The 21,371-nt window shown below is 35.6% G+C and overlaps 1 protein-coding gene across 1 annotated transcript; it reads right to left on the bottom strand.

Annotated features, from left to right (window-relative positions):
- Positions 1-18,711: 18,711 nt before the first annotated feature.
- On the bottom strand, positions 18,712-20,891 carry LOC142555168 (photosystem I subunit O). The gene is made up of 4 exons (XM_075665885.1): positions 20,674-20,891; positions 19,992-20,064; positions 19,258-19,437; positions 18,712-18,928 (listed from the first exon to the last, which is right to left on the bottom strand). Exons 1-4 carry the CDS (start codon positions 20,762-20,764, stop codon positions 18,838-18,840), a joined length of 435 nt encoding a protein of 144 aa, XP_075522000.1. The 5' UTR covers positions 20,765-20,891; the 3' UTR covers positions 18,712-18,837.
- Between the last annotated feature and the right edge of the window lie 480 nt (positions 20,892-21,371).

Raw genomic sequence — 21,371 nt, 5'->3', positions numbered from 1 at the left:
ACTACTCTACTTGCACAATCAACTAATATATGAAACGTCCTACACAAAAATCAATTTTTTCCATTCTTTGACATCTTCATCGCTTATTAGATCATCATGTTCATCACTTAAATTATCCTCAATAGGGGACCTGCCAAATTTTAAATGCTTAGCCACTGAATTAGCTAGTTCATCCCTTCTAGAAGCAGCTCTTTCCCTTAGAGGCCTTTTTTCTGGGTCCTGGTGAGTGGCCTAGGAAATTTTCAATGTTAGGTTGCTCTCTATGTTTCAGAAACCTCAAACTCTACCTCTTTTGCTCATCATTCATTTATTTTGCTAGTCCTTCGTTAACATATCCATGTTCACTCATGTCAGATGACCCTCTCGAGCATTTCACTTTTATGACTCAAAAAATATGTGTTTCTGTCATCATAGTACCTCCCTTCTCCTTGGTGAGATGATTCTCCTGAGAACCACTGTCTTTTTTTTTGTGTCGGAAGTGTTTTCATGGAGAAATGTTGGTTCATCGGCACAAAGGTTGCGGACTCCCCAATATTTCTAGAACTACTCTACTGAAATGATCTAGTTCTTGCATCACCATGCCTTCGATTGATCTCAAACATCTACCATTTAGGTATTCAACAATTTCTTATTTTCCTTTCTGTCATTACATGGTTCTTTTCTATTTTTCATCTAACAAGGCTCTCAAATATGTAACATTCATAGTGACTGAATCCATTGTTTGAAATGGACCATGCACAACCATGATTTCTTGATTTTTAGGGAACTTTAGCACTCTTCTGTTGATTTTTTCCTACAAAATGTTTTTGAAATCCAGCACACTTTAGTAGAATGGTCAAAAGAGTTGTGATACTTACATTAATCATGGCCTTTCAACTTCTCCTTTGATGGGACTCGATGATCTGGTATGAATGTAAGGAACTTTTCTTTCACCAAAAAATCGAATATATCATCATCGGTATTTCCAACATCGAATGTATACTGAATTTCTTGCGTTGATGGTGCATTATTCTTCCTTTCCGGTTCCACTGGCTTCATTTTGACTAGTTGACACACACATGGGCCAGTAAAGCGCAATTTAACCGATGCATCTCCCTCAACTTCATAATAATAAGAGCCCATAATGTTTTTTATTTTGTAAGACGCTTCTTTTAGCAACTCTTCGTACTCAACAAACCTGACAGAAAGTTGAAAGAAGTCCCTGAATTCCATCTCATATAATTTCTGTGAGAACCTGAAATTCCAGCAGTAGCAGTAGCAGCAGCTAGCAAATTTCAGCAGAAGCTAAAAATTTCAGCAGAAGCTAATATTTCAGAAGCTGGTATTTTTCCAGCAGATTGGAATCCAGCAGCAGACAACAGATAAAATCCAGCAGCAGCAGCACAAAATCCCAGCAGACAGTTACTAATTCAGACCATAGCTTGTAGCTGAAGCATTTAACACGAAATAAAGATTGTTAATGTCAGATTATGGCCTTAATTGGGAGGCTAACAGTCAGAATTTCACCTATAAATATCACCCTCAAACCTCTGAATTGGTTTACCAAAAATCTGGAGTTATCACTTGAAATTAGAGCTAAGAGAGTACATTTTCGAAGCTGTAAAATCCAGTAGCAAGGCAAGCAGATTTCCAGACTTCAACCGAAATTCTTTAAGCAAATTACTGTAAGTGGGCTTATGTATAAATATCTTGAAACCCATTTGATACTTCTGTTTCTAAGTTCAGTTTCTGTATGTTTGATTTCTGATATATGATTTTGAAGCACTGAAACTCCCTAGTGAACTAATGGTAGGAATATATATTCTGAACATTTCTGAATTCTGATTCTGATTCTGATTCTGGCCTCACCCCTTAAAGGAGAGAACATATAGGGGACTGATATCAGTTTAGCCATGAAATTCACTAACGTGCTCAGTGCTTACTAATTCTGATTTCTGTTCTGAAACCTGTGATATCTGAATTCTGATTTCTGTTCTGAAAAGATGAGTTTCTGTATATTATTGTATCACTGTTTTTGTTGAAAATGGTTTCGAAAACTGGGAGTTATTCCCGCCCCTGCTTACTGAGTGACAACCATATCACTCACCCACTAAACCCATCTCAGATAAGAACGAGGAAGAAATATTAGAGGAGAAAGAGCATATCCAGTTCTGGGGCTGGTGAAGAAGATTATTGTTTTCAGTTTATGTTATGTTATGTTAATTCCGCTGTATCTGTTAAGGCAATGTTGTGTCTGGTTTTAAATTTCCGCTGTAAAACATCAGTATCCGAGTTGTAACAGACAATTGATTTATTTCGTATTATGAATAAAAGACTGGTTTCTGAATTCTGTACTCTGAGGCTTGTTGTTGTCGAATGTAAATTTGAGAACAACGCCGGTGTCAACCAACCCCCGTCCGGGGCGTGACATTGAAGTGGTATCAGAGCAAACCAGGTTTCATAATCTGGGGAGGAGGAACTAGAAATAATAAGTTCTTATAGACTTCTGAAAATAAGTTCTGAAAGTTACTGATAATAAGCTACTGTAATAGACTACTGAAAATAAGCTACTGAAATAGACCACTGAAATGATAGACTGAATACGTACAGTAGGAAAAGTAGGGAAACAAATCAGTAAACTAGTAGATATGAAACCAGAACCAGTATATGGAAACCAGAACCGGTAGATGGAAATCAGTAGACCCAAAACCAGTAGCCCGAAACCAGAACCAGTAGACGAAATCAGTAGGTCTGAATGCAGAAGACTGAGTCAGTAGACTCGGAATGCAGCAGACTGGTTCTGACAGTGCTGGAAAAGCAGCAGATTGATTGCAGTAGCTGCAGAATTTCAGTAGACAGTGCACTCCAGCAAACGAATGCAGTAGACTTTGTTAATGGCATGGAAGTTGAGGTGTTTTTCGCGCAAACTTCAAACGGTCATAACTTTTGATCCAGAATAAATTTTTACTATTAAGAGTAGGCGTTGGAAAGCTTTCGACGAGGAGAACCTAACCTAGAACGATTAGCACCTGCCGACGAACCCCAAAATCCTTCTTTAAGATAGTGATATCATTTTCGTAAAAATTTTCAAAATTTTGAAACTCTGAGGAATTTTCATTTTCAAACGGCTTAGTATTTTTGCACCAAACTTGGTATCATTCATGTTCTTGATGTGAATGATTTTTAGTAAATTTTTCACGTCATTCTGAGACTGAAAAATTTTTGAGCCATTTTCTTCTACTAAATGTTATAGGCATACTGATTCTATTCATTCCAGTAATTATTGTCTATAGTTCGACTTGTATTCTTGATATCGTTTCTGAACCTTCGCTCTCATGTTTTGGATGTAGGATATGGCGGACCAAAGTAGCTACATTAAGAGCTTAGAGAGGAAGCTAGAAAAACTCAAAGAGAATAACTACTGCCTAGAGTTGGACAAAGATGAGTTAGAGCGTCGAACAGAACATTTGAGGTGTGATGTTCAATGTTATGCTCACTATCTGCATGAGGCAGAAGAGAGGAGTAGGAAGGCTCAAGAAGAGTTTGAAACCTCCCAAGAGACTGTGGCAGAATTCATCGAGTTACGTGATACACTAGTTGAGAAGATCCAAATACTCAAGGATCAGAATCACCAACTCGTGCACCAGCATAATCAGTATAGTGAACAGACTGATGCACATATTCATGAGTTGCAGAGTACTGTTGAAGTTCTTAGTGACCAGAATGCAGTTCTGCATGGTCATATTGAACACCTACAAGCAGTAATAGCCAACCTAGATGAACCCGAGGAGAATCCCGAAGAAGAAGAAGAAATCGAAGAGGATCCAATGGATTTGGGATTAGGAGAAGTGATAGATTAGAACATCAGTAGTGGTTTTCTTTGTAATACCACGTGTTCCATTTGCATTTATGTTCTCATTTTCGATGTTTGGTTGTAATTGCACTTTCTTGAGGAATCAATAAAATTTATTTCAATCCATTGGTTTCATATTTAAACTTTGAGCAATTACTCTATCATCGTGCTTCATTAGTTTAGTCTCTATTCTGCTATCAACCTTAGAACTTTCTTAATTGTAGGAAATGGACGGACGACCAGTTAGAAACAATCGCAATCCTCGCTACGGCAACCGCAACAATAACCGAAATGATGAGGATGCACAGCAACAACCACCACAACCACCACCAGCAGTTGGCCTCAGTCAGGTGGACTTGATGGCTATAGCCACGATTGTGGCAACCACGCTACAAAGGTTAGTGAATCCTAATGCTAACCAGCCACCGCCACCGCCTTCTGCTCAGAATGGGACTAAGCAGCACTATGAGGCTCTCCGAAGAGCAAGAGTCCCTAACTTCGATGGAAGCTCCGATCCAGAGGTCGGACAGAATTGGATGAAAGAGGTGGAAAATCATCTTTGATTACTTGAGGTTCCACAAGGGATCAGAGTAGATGTGATTACATCTTTTCTTGTGGATAAAGCTGCCAAATGGTGGGAAGGAGTCTCACCAGCTATGTTAATGGTGGGACCTATCACTTGGCAAAGGTTCCGAGAGGCATTCCTGAGGCAGTACTTTCCAACAGCAGTTCGAGTGCAGAAGCTGTGAGAATTTGAAAGCTTGGTTCAAGAACCAAACATGACAGTGGTAGAGTATTCATCCAAGTTCCACTCATTGGGAACTTACTCCCCAACCATCATGGGAGACGAAGCCTTGAAGATGCATCGCTTCAAGAAGGGATTAAACAGCCGTATTCAATATGCCCTTGCTGTTATCGAGCCCAATAGTTTTGATGAATTGATGGGAGCCACCATCAGGGCTGTGAATGACATCAAGAGGCGTGAAGGCGAGAAAAAACTAAAACGTCCTCATCCAAGCCAGTACCAATCGGGCCAGCAATTCAAGAGGCCTAGGTTTTCAAGCAACCGATTTACCAGTGCTCCATCCAAAGGAAGCACTTCTTCTCAATCAAACAAAGAAGGAGTCAATTGCCAAACTTGCGGATTCACACACACTGGTGAATGTCGTAGGAATTCTGGAGCTTGTTTCCGTTGTGGAAAGATGGACCATCGCATTGCTCAATGTCCTCTTCCAAACCCAAGGAACGGACCAGCAGGAGGAACAACTCCAAACAAGCCTAAGGAGAACAAGCCAAATGCTCGAGTTTATGCTATCACTCAAAAGGAGGCCGACAACTCAAATGATGTCGTAGCTGGTACCATTCTAATCAATAATATAACTGCTTATGTGTTATTTGATTGTGGTGCTACGCATTCATTCATGTCTAAGAGATTTGCCAAGAAGTTAGGAGCTAAGCCTGATAACTTAGAAGAACCATATAGAGTAGCAACTCCTGCTAATCGAATTTTAGAAACTCGCACTTTATATCGGAATATTGGTGTTCTCATAGAAGATCAGAATTTCAAGGCAAACCTAATCCAACTAAACATGGTGGAATTCGACGTAATTCTTGGGATGGATTGGTTAGCCAATAATCATGCTTTAGTGGACTGTCATAGAAAGACGGTAACCATCCAAGCTCCACACCAAGAGAAACTTTTATTTCATGGAAAGACAAAAGAATGAAAGACTCTTCTTTCTGCTTCTCAAACTTGGAAAGCCATGAAAAGTGGAGAAGAAGTTTACCTGGCTATGTTAAGCGAGGTAAAGAAAGAAGGAACCACATTGACACTAAAAGAGATTTCAGTGGTACAAGAGTTTCCGGATGTCTTTCCTGAAGAACTCCCTGGCGAACTTCCCGATCGCGAAGTGGAATTTGAGATTAACTTAGTGCCCAATGCTACACCAATCTCAAAAGCACCGTATCGAATGGCTCCAGCAGAATTGAAAGAACTCAAAGAGCAACTTCAAGAGTTGTTGGATAAGAAGCAGATACGACCAAGCGCATCTCCATGGGGAGCTCCTGTCCTATTTGTAAAGAAGAAGGACGGAAGCATGAGAATGTGTATTGATTACAGATAGCTGAATAAGATCACAGTCAAAAATAAGTATCCGCTTCCAAGGATAGATGACTTGTTTGACCAACTCAAAGGAGCTTCAGTCTTTTCCAAGCTTGAGTTAAGGTCAGGCTACCACCAACTGAAGGTCAAGACAGACGATATTCCGAAGACCGTCTTCAGAACAAGATATGGATACTATGAGTTCATGGTAATGCCATTCGGTTTAACCAATGCTCCGGCAGTATTCATGGATCTCATGAACAGGGTGTTCAAACCATTTCTTGACAAGTTTGTTGTGGTATTCATCGACGACGATATTTTGGTATATTCATCAAGTGAAGAAGACCACAAAGAACATCTTCGTCTCACCCTCCAGACACTGAGAGAAAAGGAACTGTACGCCAAATTCAAGAAATGCGAATTCTGGCTAGAGAGCGTCGCATTCTTGGGACACATAATATCAGCAGCAGGAGTATCTGTGGACTCTAAGAAAGTCGAAGCAATCTCAGATTGGCCTAGACCAAAGACTATGACAGAAATTAGAAGTTTCTTGGGATTAGCAGGCTATTATCGAAAATTTGTTGAAGGATTCTCTTCAATAGCCATACCCCTCACAAAGCTCACAGAGAAGAACTCTAAGTTTCAATGGAATGAAAAATGTGAGCAAAGCTTCGAGACTTTGAAAAAGAAACTTACCTCTACACCAGTGTTGGTATTACCGATGGAAGACAAAGACTTCACAATCTACAGTGATGCATCTAAAGAAGGTTTAGGATGTGTACTCATGCAAGAGGGAAGGGTGATTGCATACGCATCAAGGTAGTTGAAGCCATATGAACAAAATTACCCAACGCATGATCTCGAACTAGCTGCAGTGGTAATCGCACTAAAGATTTGGAGACATTATCTTTATGGAGCCAAGTGTGGGATTTTCACCGATCACCAAAGTCTCAAATATTTGTTCACACAAAAAGAACTAAATATGAGACAAAGACGATGGATCGAACTCATGAAGGATTACGACTTGACAATAAGCTACCATCCAGGCAAAGCCAACAAAGTAGCAGATGCTTTAAGTCGAAAGAATATGAGCAAGGTGATCCTGACATCACTTTCAGCACAACCATGTCTTCGAGAGACAATCAAGATGAGTCAAGATAGAGATTCCGCTTTGGTGAAACTAAAAGAGCAAGTTAAAGAAGGGAAACCACCAGATTTCGAGATGGATAACAAAGGAATCTTGTGGATGAAAGGACGATTGTGCGTACCAGACATCGATAACCTTCGACAAGAAGTAATGTCTGAGGCACATAAGTCGAAATTTTCAGTTCATCCTGGCAGTACCAAGATGTACAAAGATTTGAAGAAAAATTTTTGGTGGAGTGGAATGAAGAAAGACGTGGCAATATTTGTTTCCAAGTGTCACGTGTGCCAGCAAGTCAAGGCAGAGCACCAAAGACCTCGAGGACTTCTGCAACCTCTAGAAATTCCAGAATGAAAATGGGAACATATCTCCATGGACTTTGTTGTCGGGTTACCAAAGTCTAGATAAATTCATGACGGCATCTGGGTAATCGTAGATAGACTCACAAAATCTGCACATTTCTTACCTGTCCGCATGAATTATAATTTGGACAAGCTAACCACATTGTACATGAATGAGATCGTACGATTGCATGGAGTTCCAGCTAGCATACTGTTAGACAGAGATTCGAGGTTTACATCCCGTTTTTGGAAGAGCTTTCAACAAGCTATGGGGACCAAAATTACTCTTAGCACGGCCTATCATCCTCAGACCGATGGCCAAACAGAGAGGACAATTCAAACTCTAGAAGATATGCTGAGAGCATGTACTCTAGACTTCAGTGGTAATTGGAGCGAACATCTGCCCTTAATCGAGTTCGCGTACAATAATAGTTACCACAACAGCATTGGAATGGCACCATACGAAGCTCTGTATGGACGAAATTTTCGATCACCACTGTATTGGAATGAGGTAGGGGAAAAAGCCATTGTTGGACCCAAAATGATCTAAGAAACAGTGGATAAAGTTGCCAGTGATCAAGGAGAGATTAAAAGCTGCACAAGATCGACTGAAAAGCTGGGCTGACCTTAAAAGAAGACCCGTGGAATTCGAAGTTGGAGAGAAGGCATATGTGAAAGTGTCACCCATGAAGGGTGTTATCCGATTCAATAAGGCTGGGAAACTGAATCCCAGATACGTCGGACCATTTGAAATCCTCGAGAAAGTGGGAACACTTGCTTATAGATTAGCACTTCCACCCCACATGTCAAGAATTCACAATGTATTCCACGTTTCGCAGCTGAGAAGATATATTTCTGACCCTAGTCATATTCTTGAAGCTGGACCACTGTTGATTGAGGGAAATTTAAACGAAGAGCTGAAATATGAAGAAATTCCGATTCGAATTGTGGATAACAAAGACCAAGTACTGAGGAGACGAACTATTCCATATGTAAAAGTACAATGGTCCAATCACACCGAAAGAGAAGCTACTTGGCAGTTGGAAGAAAAGATGCAAGAACAATACCCTTATCTTTTTGAAGATCATGCATAGCCAAGTTTCGAGGACGAAACTCCTCATAAGGAGGGAGGGATGTGAGAACCTGAAATTCCAGCAGTAGCAGTAGCAGCAGCTAGCAAATTTCAGCAGAAGCTAAAAATTCCAGCAGAAGCTAATATTTCAGAAGCTGGTATTTTTCCAGCAGATTGGAATCCAGCAGCAGACAACAGATAAAATCCAGCAGCAGCAGCACAAAATCCCAGCAGACAGTTACTAATTCAGACCATAGCTTGTAGCTGAAGCATTTAACACGAAATAAAGATTGTTAATGTCAGATTATGGCCTTAATTGGGAGGCTAACAGTCAGAATTTCACCTATAAATATCACCCTCAAACCTCTGAATTGGTTTACCAAAAATATGGAGTTATCACTTGAAATTAGAGCTAAGAGACTACATTTTCGAAGCTGTAAAATCCAGTAGCAAGGCAAGCAGATTTCCAGACTTCAACCGAAATTCTTTAAGCAAATTACTGTAAGTGGGCTTATGTATAAATATCTTGAAACCCGTTTGATACTTCTGTTTCTAAGTTCAGTTTCTGTATGTTTGATTTCTGATATATGATTTTGAAGCACTGAAACTCCCTAATGAACTAATGGTAGGAATATATATTCTGAACATTTCTGAATTCTGATTCTGATTCTGGCCTCACCCCTTAGAGGAGAGAACATATAGGGGACTGATATCAGTTTAGCCATGAAATTCACTAACGTGCTCAGTGCTTACTAATTCTGATTTCTGTTCTGAAACCTGTGATATCTGAATTCTGATTTCTGTTCTGAAAAGATGAGTTTCTGTATATTATTGTATCACTGTTTTTGTTGAAAATGGTTTCGAAAACTGGGAGTTATTCCCGCCCCTGCTTACTGAGTGACAACCATATCACTCACCCACTAAACCCATCTCAGATAAGAACGAGGAAGAAATATTAGAGGAGAAAGAGCATATCCAGTTCTAGGGGCTGGTGAAGAAGATTATTGTTTTCAGTTTATGTTATGTTATGTTAATTCCGCTGTATCTGTTAAGGCAATGTTGTGTCTGGTTTTACATTTCCGCTGTAAAACATCAGTATCCGAGTTATAACAGACAATTGATTTATTTCGTATTATGAATAAAAGACTGGTTTCTGAATTCTGTACTCTGAGGCTTGTTGTTGTCGAATGTAAATTTGAGAACAACGCCGGTGTCAACCAACCCTCGTCCCGGGACGTGACAATTTCTTTCTTAATTCAAATTCTAATCCCTTCTGTGACATTTTCACAAATTCTATTTCAAATAAAAAAAACTTACACCTATTTTTCTTCTTCTTGAATCTGTCGATAAACACATCAGCAGATTATCCCTTCTTTTGAGTGATCCTGGATAATAGCTATAATTACCTCAGGTTTAGTTCTGTAGAATTGATTATGAAATTCTATTTCCATCTCCTACCTACTCACAATGGAATTCGTGGTGAGTGATTCATACTAAGAAAAGGTGGTTCCAGTGAGTGAATTTGGTAATAACAGCAGTTTCAAGTTGTTAATATTTTCCAGGTTTGACAACTCCTTGCATTGAATAGTGAATCTGGTTATATGCTCTATGCTAGATTGAATATCTTCTCCAAAGAACAAACTAAAGTCATGTACTCTATAACCTCTGAGATATGGGTTATTCATATATGTGTAGTTTAGATATGTTTTGTGAAATTTTGGTAAACTATTTGCCATTAAGTCCGGCCCATACAACTCTTGTACTGTTTCTCTCACCATTTCGGGATCGACCGATGCCATATTCCTCAATGGGAGGGTATAAGGATAGTAATGTGCTCCCTGAGTATTCTAAGTATTTGGTGTACTTGGCTTGATTAATGAATATTACCATTGTCTAGCTGCTTGACTTGCAGTACGAGGAATAAATTTAATTATCCCATTATACTCATTTCAAATTTATCCTGCATTAACTTTGAGAATTTCACAAAGTTCGGTGTTAGTGGAACCAAATATAATATCATCAATATAGATTTGTACTAATGAAGAATGATCACCTTTAGTGAACTTAGATAGTGTTTTATCTACAGTTCCAATTACAAAGTAATGATCAAGAAAATTTTTGACAATGTATCTATCATACCAAGCTCGAAGAGCTAGCTTTAATACATATAGAGCTTTATCAAGTTTATACACATAATCAGAATGAATATGATTAACAAATCCAAGTGATTGTTCGACATAAAATTTTTCATATAATAATCCATTAATGAAATAAGATTTGACATCCACTTGATATTCCTTGAAGTATTTATAAGCAAAAAATGCAATAAATATTCTTATGGTCTCAATTCTAGCTACATGAGCGAACAATCCATCAATATCTATACTTTTTTCTTGTCTATAACCGGGGTTAACAGCCTAGCTTTATTTTTTATAATAGATCCATTTTCATCTAGCTTGTTTCTGAACACTCATCTAGTTCCAATTATATGTTGATTAGAAATTCTGGGAGCTAGGTGACAAACTTTATTTCTCTCAAACTACTTAAGTTCATCTTGCATAAAATATATCCAGATTGAGTATACTAGGGCTTCATCTGTATTTTTAAGTTAAAAAGTTATGATATGAATGCAACATGAATAAATTCATCTAAAATTTGTCATCTATTTCTAAGAGGTGCTGTTAGAATTCAAATGACCAGCTTGACTGAATGTTTCTTGTTCTGTCGGAGAATAGGTCTAAAGGGATTTTGATCTTGGTGTTGAATATATTGATCTTCATTGATGTTTGATGTATCTTTAGTTGGTGGTCATTCACCAGATTGACTACATCTGAAGCTTGGTTGATTGTGGCTTCTTCATGTTCGGTTGGACTTATCTCGGAAACAATTCCAACTGTTCTTCTCAAGTCTATCTCATCACCACTATTAGTATCAAAATTAGTAACATCTAATCTACTGCTTAAATCATGCATAATACTGTTTTTACCAACTTGACAAATTGATTATTTATCAAATATAAAATGCACAGAGATTTCAACAAACAAAGTTCTATTATTGTAAACTCTATAAGTTTTTCCAATAGATGAGTATCATAAGAACAGACCATCCTCATATTTAACAACAAAAGTGGTTAGATATGTTTTACCATGATTATAAATGAAATATTTGCAACCAAATACTTTAAAGTATGATACATCAGGTATATTACCATTTCAAATTTCACTTGGATTCTTAGTATACTTCTTATTTACATCGATATGTTTTGAGTGTAGCAAGCTATATTAACTGCTTCTGCCCAAAATCTCTGAGATATCTCATAATCAACTATCATTATTATAGTTTCTTTGTTCAAGGTGCAGTTCTTTCTCCAGCAACACCATTTTGTTGTAGTGACCTAGCAGTAGAGAACTCATGCTTGATTCCTTGGTCATCTAAACAAGATGTGAGTTTTTTTTGGGTACCCCTATCACTAAGTATCCTATCCATCACAACGAATTTATAATTTTGAAGACTTTTTAAAATCTTGACCAACTAGACACTAGTATGGTCTCTGGAAAGAAAGAAGATTACCTAAGTAAACATGGAATAATAATCCAAAATCATTAGATTATACCTCGTTCCCCCTAAGCTCTTTACTAGTATAGGACCAAAGACATCCATGTGCAGTAAATCCAAAAGTTTGGTTGAAGAGTTATACCATCTATTTTTAAAATTTGATCTCATTTTCTTACCAAGCTGTCATGCAGTGTATATATTGTCTTTGGTAAAATCGATTTTATATAATCCAGAAACCAACTCTTGCTTACTCAAACTGGTAATAGATTTGAAATTTAGGTAATTTAATTTCTTATGTCATAACCAATTTTTATTACCATATATAACGATAAAGCATGTACGAGCAACAAGTTGATCATCATTCCAGCTAATTTTATAAATGTTTTGTTCTTTTAGTCCAGTTAGCATGATATCACCATTAGCAGATTGGACAGTGCAAGTGTGCTTGTGGAATCTAACATAATATCCATTATCATATAATTGGATAACGTTAATCAAATTATAACATAAATTTTCAACTAATAATACATTTTATTTATTACTTTCACCTGAATGACCTTAATTCCACCCACAGCCTTACCATTATAATCATTTCCAAAAGTGATTCTAGGTCTTTGCATTAAAAGATTTCAGAAAGCATCTTGACATTTCCAGTCATACATCTGGAACAATTACTGCTAGATACCAGATAGATTCCTTGACAATTATTTTTTAATACCTGCAATATGTGAAATAAAAACACTTGGTACCCTGATCAGAATAACCCTTTTGGGACGTACCTTTGAATTAGCCTAAATGACCTACCAATGTGTGTATCCAAAAGAGTGCTAGGTTGTTAATAAACATGTGTAGTTTTGTGCTATGTTCTCTGTTTTACTGGATGTTGTTTTGGATTTTTATTCTTGTCATTCAGTCTATATCTCTTTTGAACTGGTTTGCAATTGTAGTACCGACTAGGTTTTCCATTCATAGAGTAATGTCTATCTTGACTTGGATTTTTGCGAGACCAATTCAATCTGGTATGGTAACCATTACCGTCTTGACCTTTTATGCATTTTAGCCATGTCTGGATAGATTAAGAAGTCTTCGATTCAACATAGCCAAATTCTTTATGCTTAGCCTTTTTCTCTTAAGTTATAGTCCGACTGATTTTGACTTTTGGCTGATCATATTTATATATCGTGTTGGATTGAAAATAGTGCATCATTTTAAACTTGCTTTTGTCCAAACATGATTGAGTTTTTGCTTAAGAGAAATTCAATTCATTATTTTCAAACACTAAGACAATTCTAGCTTTGATTGGTTTTTGCATCTCATGCACTTTCATAATATAGGCAGAAGACTTCCAACAAGAGTTGACTAGTTGCATTAACTGTAAGCTTTCATTTTTTTTGTTATTTGGAACATTCTCTGCAAATCATCATTCTCAGTTGCTAGAAGATTTAGTTTCACCCTCAAGCTGTCAAGTTCTTTTGGGTTCAATCAGCTAGATCCCTAGACTTGTCTGTTAGAATTTTCTTTTCTACTTAACTTCCTCAAATAATCGTGAGAGTCTTTTAAACTCATATACCATGTCATGTAATGCAATGGTAAGATATTCACGTGTAAATTCATCAGAGCTAAAATCAAATACCATGTCGTCAGCAGTTTCCAACTCAACATCGACCATCAGCCACTGGACTTGCTCTTATTCACTCTCGCTGGATGAGGTCTCTGAGCTTAAAGGATCTGAATCTGAATCAGCCTATTTGATTTTGTTATCATTTGCAACTAGCACCTTCCAGATCCCCGGCTCAAACTCATAGACCTTTAAATCTACAAATAAATATGCAGCTCAAGCTTGTTGAGGTCCTTGGACTCCCTCATAGCCATTGTCTTACGTCCCATTCCCTGGAAAAAGATCTCATGACCTTCAAATTCATTTAATGCCTCGTCGGGTTTCATCTTATCGTTATAAAATTTTTGGATTGTAACTGTGAGCTTATTTTCTATGTTTTGATCATTTTCTGACATAATTGGGTCAATTTTCCCATATTTCTTTTGCATTAGGACACATTTAATGTTTCTGAACATATTTTTATTGAGAGTTTTGTAAAGAATATCCATAGCCCCATTGTCGACGTTTACATTTTTCTTGTCCTCAGTGGTCCACTTGGACAAGTGTTTTTCCACCATTTGAGTAAACCCTCAGATATAACAATAGTTTTGCTGTCTTTGAGGATTTTCATCGAACCTCAGTGATGACATAACATATATTATCATCATGTTCAACTACATGTGTCTGCATACGGATTTTACAATCATCATAATCCTACTTAGAAAACACCGGAATCTTGTTAAATAATATCATTTGAATATACACAAATATCAGAGTTTAAGAAAAACTCGCTCTGATACCACTTGTGAGGATCTAAAAAGTGTTTAAAGAAGATGAATAAACACTTTAACATTTTCTTTCCAGACTTGAGCTGGCCTTGATATTTTTTAATTATTAATGTCTTTTTCTTGAGCGAAAGACTATGCAAAAAATTATTGTCTTTTTATGATACAATCTTGCCAATTGTAGATCTTAGGTAATGTATATTGATTGGTCAAAAGTACCTTATAAACTTGAGCTGATATGCAGACATATAGACTTGATTGAGCGAGCATTACCAGCTAGAAAACAATCTGTAGCTTGAGCTTTTGATGTTGTCCGTTTAGAGTCTTGAATGCAGCTTGAACTGAAACAAATATAAGTACTTCCTGACATTAGGATATTTGGACTAGTACAGTTCAACTTGAATCTTGAAGAGAACACCGTTCAATTTGATTTCATAGTGTCCAGCTAGAAACCTGCAAATATACGTAAATAAAAGTTGGACCCTGAAACAGCTCAACGTTGTTTATTATCACCAAAAACTATGATATTCAAACTAAAAATATTTAATGAACATGAGTAGTTTTATGAATATATATGTGTGTTTTGTGTGTGTACACATATATATGTATATATAAGGAAAATAATATTAAATAAAGGTATTAAACTATATAATTTGTGACCGATGAAAAAAATATAACATTAAATTTAGAGAACAGATAAATAAATTAATTAAATTAAATATTTATGTGAGAGATTGTAAAATCCTGGCTATGGACATACAATCTTGTCATTTTGTTTTTGCGTTTCAATTAATAAATTAGGTTGTTCATGTCATGGCTGGGAAAACTGTTTATGTGTGTGTGTTACTATTTGGAGTTGATGTCTATATACTATCTAATTTCTAATTAATTTGGTGAAGTCTTATTTAAAATAAAATTATATCATCATTATATATTATATAAATTTAATAAAGGATGAGATAAAAGAGAGGAGAAAAAAATATGAGAGAACAGAATAATTTTCATATAAACAAAGCACCCCTATTTATAAGATATGAGTGGTACGTCCATAAATAGAAAGATATAATAATTTATCGGTAAAATCAATCACATGTTCTAACAATCAATTATCTATTATAACACTACTCCTTAAATGATTGATGAAAAATCCAATGATGTCTCGTTAGAACCTTGTCAGTAAAATACAGTGAGAAAAACCTGAACAAAGGAAAAAAGAATAAAAATTGGTACTCCTCTTAATTTCAATAACCGAAGATCCTTTAATTTATGCAACCTTACTTGTGCACTGATTTCTTGATTGTTAATGTTGGTAATGCTTTTATAAATAAATCAGCCTCATTGTCACTAAAAACGAACTTGTTGGACACCAATATCACCTTTCTCCTGAAGTTCAAGCGTGTAGAACTTTCAAAATATGTTGCGACTCCCAGAGCTGAAATTCGTATTATGGTACATGGTTCACAATATGGGTGGTTAATACCTTAAAGATGGAAACTCCATCAATGACTGGACAACATATAGCATGCCTAATCAAGTCCACGATTGAAGATTGGATTCTTTATTTAGATCGCACTAGAGATCCTAAACAAACTATACGTTGGGACTGGATCGCCGAAGTTTCAGAGATCTTGTGATGATGATGGCCGTGGATTTTTCTTGTGAAAAAACCCAAGTGGCCGAAAATTATGTGTGGGAGGAGGGGAGAAAAATTTTGGTGAAAAAAGTTTTGTGTGCAAAAAATAATCTTATTTCATCTGACCTTCAATGAAATATTTATAGAGCTTGACTCTTGATCACATCAGGAGTCATTCTTCTATAGAATTCATAATTCTACTCCCACCAAGATTCCTTATTTTCATTAAATAAAATTCTTCTCATGTTTATTATATCATATATTAATCAACTCTTGATAATGCATGATATATTTATATACACGTCTTTTTTAAAAACCTGTTATTTTGAATAAATATATTAAATACAATTAAATAACCATTAATTAATTTACTTGATTAACTTCTTAGTTAGTTAATTCTAGACCCCTCTAGAATCTTTTATGAGAATTTTCTACATATTAGTAGTCACTATTACTAATATTATTATTTAATTAGTAAATTACAAATTCACTAAATAAATAATTGTGAACTCATTATAAATCCGATAGACGATCTGACAGCGCCGATGCATCACAAATCTTGTTCATATAAAGAAAAATATTGAAAATTTTGAAGATCAAAATTTCTACTGATCCATTTTTTACAAGTGCCAGTTTTGTGAACTTTTTCACCAAAACTAACAGTTTCACTCTCCTTACTTAATTAGAAACTAAGCTAACTTCCACTTGCTATATCATATGTAATCAACTTATAAACTCCTTTATAAGTATTTTTTTTTATATCCATCAAACTACAATTTCAAAATTCAAGGAGTTGAATTTTGACAATATCAACCGAAACATAGAATCATATAATTGTCTGAACCTCAATGGTTCAAGGATACAACTACTCGTGGTTTCACAACTTTTTGTGATTCAAAATAACATTTATTTTTATCCGAACTTACCCTAATTAGCCTCATTATTTTCATCAACACATTGATCAAGAATGTCAGAACTCATTTCTGATTGCATCCATTGGATCATGGTAAGAGCGTCTAGCACCATCGCCTCATGATCCCATAGGTATCACTGATAGTTCATGTAAGAAACTTAAGTTGTGGTTAGTGTATAGTACGGTCCTTTCAACTCACATATCTCAATCGAATCTGTAACCATTGGTATAGTCGAGAGTTGCATATGAATTTCATAACGATGCAATGTATCTTTGTGTACTAATAGTGACATGGTATGTGCAACTGAGGAAACACCTTTCCAAAATGTATTTGTCTTACTCTGGCCAGAGTCTGGCCAGATATTCCTCGTACTATTAACTCATTATATCACATATGATATCTTCAAGCATAGGCAAAGAGTGAATCCCTGACTATAATGTATTCGCTCCTATGTATTTCAAAACTACAACCAACCTCGCCACCTGATAACCATCAATGGAGTCGGTAAAAAGATTAAAGTGCATGATAGTACGCAAAGTTTCTACGTTGTCCCGGGTCAAAAGAGTAATGGGGTACAACCGTAACCGCATACTATTCCACTCGATAAATAATAACCACTTGGACATTCCGACGGAAGATTGTTCAGTGAACAATCAAATGATTATCCATCTGTATGAATGAACATATCTATTTCTTTACCAATGAAACATGACATTTACATCACAGATGCTAGTTTCAAGTTCAAACGATCTTTATCTTTATTTTAGGCGGCTGATTCGACTATGAACCTATTTGAAATATATGGTATGCTTCCTAATAAGTTTAATAATCTTCCCTTGGATGTATTGGTTCTATTTACCCCGTGAAAGTCTTCATGCAACAAGAGCAACATCAAACATTGCCCCGGGCATTGCTTTGGACATCTCATCCAACTTCAATGCAGTCAACTCCTCTATCAACGTGTTTAAAACTTGAGCATATGTAGTTGAAATATGATCCTAACGAGGATCTAACTCCTCATTTGATTGCTCATCAGTAGCTTGTTATGGCTGTGAAATTTGAGTCTCCTCCCGGTTTGGTTGAGACGCTCCCTCGATTAACATTCCTTTTTCTTCTTGGCGGCATATTAAGGGTTCCACCGGGAGTACTAATTTTTATTTGCACAAAATTTTGAGATTGCGGGCTTGTCAAGTGCAAGTACACCAACTTGTATAAAAATGTAAAAATCTAATTTTTTCAATATGAATCCCAAACTTAATCATTAGTTCAAATCTCTTAAGAAAATATGATGCAAAAAACAAAAGAAAATAGTCTAAATATTCAAGACATAAACTTCTATCATGATTATATATTTACAAATCACTAGAAATTCACAAAACATGGAATACATAATAAGATTTGTTGCAATGTGGAATGAAATAGACTTGAAAACTTAAAGATGCTTGAATATCTAAGACTTAAATTTGCAGAAAAGTTTGCAAAACCATGAAAGACCATAGCCTTACGAATGTTAATCATTCATCGTCTACCTTACATCTTTGCAATTTTTTTTTTTTAAAAAAAAATGAATACCAACTTTTCTTTTTATAAATTTGCAAAATTTTATAAAAGAAAAGTTCTTAATCATTGTTTTTAACCATTTGCAAATACTACCAAAATGTGTTTCTTGAAGAAGCCGACAATATATACATTGTCTCTTAAGGATAGCTCGATTTCGACGAATAAGGAAAAGATACATATATAAACATCATGAGATATATATGACCAAAATGTTTCAAGAAATTAAAGAAACGGATGTCAAGTTGTTATTTCATACACATAATTAACATAATTATAATATATAATTAACACCAACATTTCAATTTAAAAGTAATTCTCAGTCCTTCCCTTGAAGCCAATTTGCCCAAAAGTGAGGCAGAGGAACAACCCAAGGTGCCAAGTAATCATCCACAACCTATATCAGAGAAAGCAGCAACAAGAACAATAATCTCAATATATGAATAATAAAATTAAATGTTTCACTATTTTCAAATCTTGCATATATAATGTGTTTTTTTTTATAATACCCAAAATGTTCGTCTCGATAAGCTTAACGAATGATCTCAAACGAGATTTTTACCGAATCGAATTTCGAATAGTACATTAACAGTTTGATTCTTTTATATCTCTAACAGCTAGCGTAAAAAAAAAACAGATATGGGGCTCTTATGTAAATGTAATTTTATTTAGTTCAGTAATTTGATTGAAAATTGATCGATTTTAAAAGTAACTTTCCAAGTTTACCAGAATGGTGAAGTGAGGGCCGGGCCGGTGGGCCAGTGAGCGAGCTCAGGCCCAATGCTGGAGAAGAATAGCCCAGTCAAACTGTTGCCGTTGATGATTGGAATGCTTGATGGTGCTAGCCATCCGATCAACCCGAATCCGATCACATTAAGATCCGTACGTAGCCAATCTCCTTTGAAACTTCACAATTAAACACTTATTAGAGTTTTTTTTAATATTAGTTATACTCGCAGCACGCTAACGCAATAATTCACGTGTATATATTTTTAAATTAATTAATTAATTTTTTATACTTTAATTTATTAATTATAATTAACAAATTATTTAGATATTTTTAGAATTCACTAATGATGTTTTAAAAATAGTTTTTATTAGTCCGTCTACCAAAATGAATAAGTTAGTTACTAGTATGTGGTTATGCATTTAGATAATACTAATGCATCGACGCACGCGTTGCGTGCTTGTATATATGAGTTAGTTACTCTATAGGGTTATGTATTTAGACAATACTAGCTACTTCAAGTACACCCACATTTGGTCAAAACCGTGCTTCCGTCGAGTTTTAAATGAGTTGCTCAAGATTTGCGTGATTCGGTTTCATCTCTAAATTACTAACAAAACAAATTCATAAACAGTAACATGAGATTATTAAAAAAAAAATATGAATTATTAAATGTGTTTGAATTTTGATGTACTTCTATGAATGTTGAATTTTAATTAATTGATAATTTTACCATGTGACTTTTCCACCGGAGGCTTTTGCTAGCTTTAGAGGGTTCCGGGCTGGCACCGGTGATTTGATAAATCCTGAAAATATAAATTAAGAATTAATTATATTGCATAAAAATATAGAATTTATTCACATTCATATTTTGAAAAAAAAATCCCAAAAAACTTGCTTCATATTCAGAGGCACATATATATGTACCCGGACTAATCTAATTTTTTTAAAAAAAAAATTTATATGAAAATTTTGTATAACTTTGGAATAATATGATAGTAGCCATGGTAGATCAATTTAAAATATTAAAATATTCTAGATTTTAAAATTCTAGTCCGAGCAGAGCCATATTTCTGGCTCCACAACTGTCTATATTGAGATTTTTTATAATTTTTCTTCAACCATTTCAGTGAAACAATACTTCCAACAATTCCATATTACTGCTGAAGACAAGAACCATATTATAAAGATCATAATATTTATTTTTTACCCCAATATTTGAGTTATTTAAAATTCATTGTAATTAATATAATCATAGCATAAATAAGTAAGCAGAAGAATTTTGTTTAAAAAAATGATAAGGAGAAAAAATTGAGTTTTTTCTATTTAATTTAATTAAACATGAAATTGAATTATGATTTCGAGTAATTCAATTCAAAGGAAGATCAAATTTTAACAGCAGGAAAGGTAGTTACCGGAGGTGAGGTTAAGTCTCTTGGGCGAAGAGGAGAGAAGGGCAGAGCCCAATCCGGCCACAGTGGACGAAGTCGCCATGCTCGCGGCCATTTTTAGCTTCTTCTTCGCAAGTAATTTGATGGGTTCTGATTTAGGGTTTGGATCGGAGAAGCTCCATTAATGGTTTCTGATATCTGGGTACGTGTGGTGACCGTTGAGCATGGGATTGCGAGTGATTGGTGTGGACTAATGGTATTTTGACACGTGGATTCTAAGTGGATATGATTTGGATATGGGGTGAGGATTTGATTGCTTGGTGGATGTGCCGAGTGGATATTTGTTTGGGCTGACGTCTCCTTGTATGATCCTTGCGTTGTAATAATTAGGGTCGAGAAAAAACACCGAAATACCGAAATACTATACCGAAAAAATATCGAACTTACCGAAAAAATCGGTATACCGAAAATTTACCGTACCAAAATTTTCGGTATCGGTAAAAAAATATTTTTTTTCGGTACCGAAATACCGAAAATAATTTTTTATTATTTTTTTTAAAATTTAAGTTCGGTATACCGAAAAAATTGTCGGTATACCGAAAACACCGACAAAATTTTCGGTGTCGGTACGGTACTTGTATGAACTTTTTTCATACCGAAAATTCGGTATACCGAATTTCCAGGTATCGGTATCGGTATGAAATTTTTCTATACCGATATTT

Source organism: Primulina tabacum, chromosome 9 (assembly GCF_025594145.1).
Source record: "Primulina tabacum isolate GXHZ01 chromosome 9, ASM2559414v2, whole genome shotgun sequence".
Taxonomy (NCBI): domain Eukaryota; kingdom Viridiplantae; phylum Streptophyta; class Magnoliopsida; order Lamiales; family Gesneriaceae; genus Primulina; species Primulina tabacum.
The sequence above is the reverse complement of the archived record's forward strand: the minus strand, read 5'-3'. Positions and strand labels throughout refer to the sequence as shown.

What these genes read in the sequence shown, in the direction of transcription:
- LOC142555168 (XM_075665885.1), bottom strand. Translation starts at nt 20,764, where the DNA reads ATGGCCGCGAGCATGGCGACTTCGTCCACTGTGGCCGGATTGGGCTCT. An exon ending in TCCGGTGGAAAAGTCACATG is followed by an intron (nt 19,438 to 19,991) that starts GTAAAATTATCA and finishes TTAATTGTGAAG; the next exon opens with TTTCAAAGGAGATTGGCTAC. An exon ending in GCCCTCACTTCACCATTCTG is followed by an intron (nt 18,929 to 19,257) that starts GTAAACTTGGAA and finishes TCTCTGATATAG; the next exon opens with GTTGTGGATGATTACTTGGC.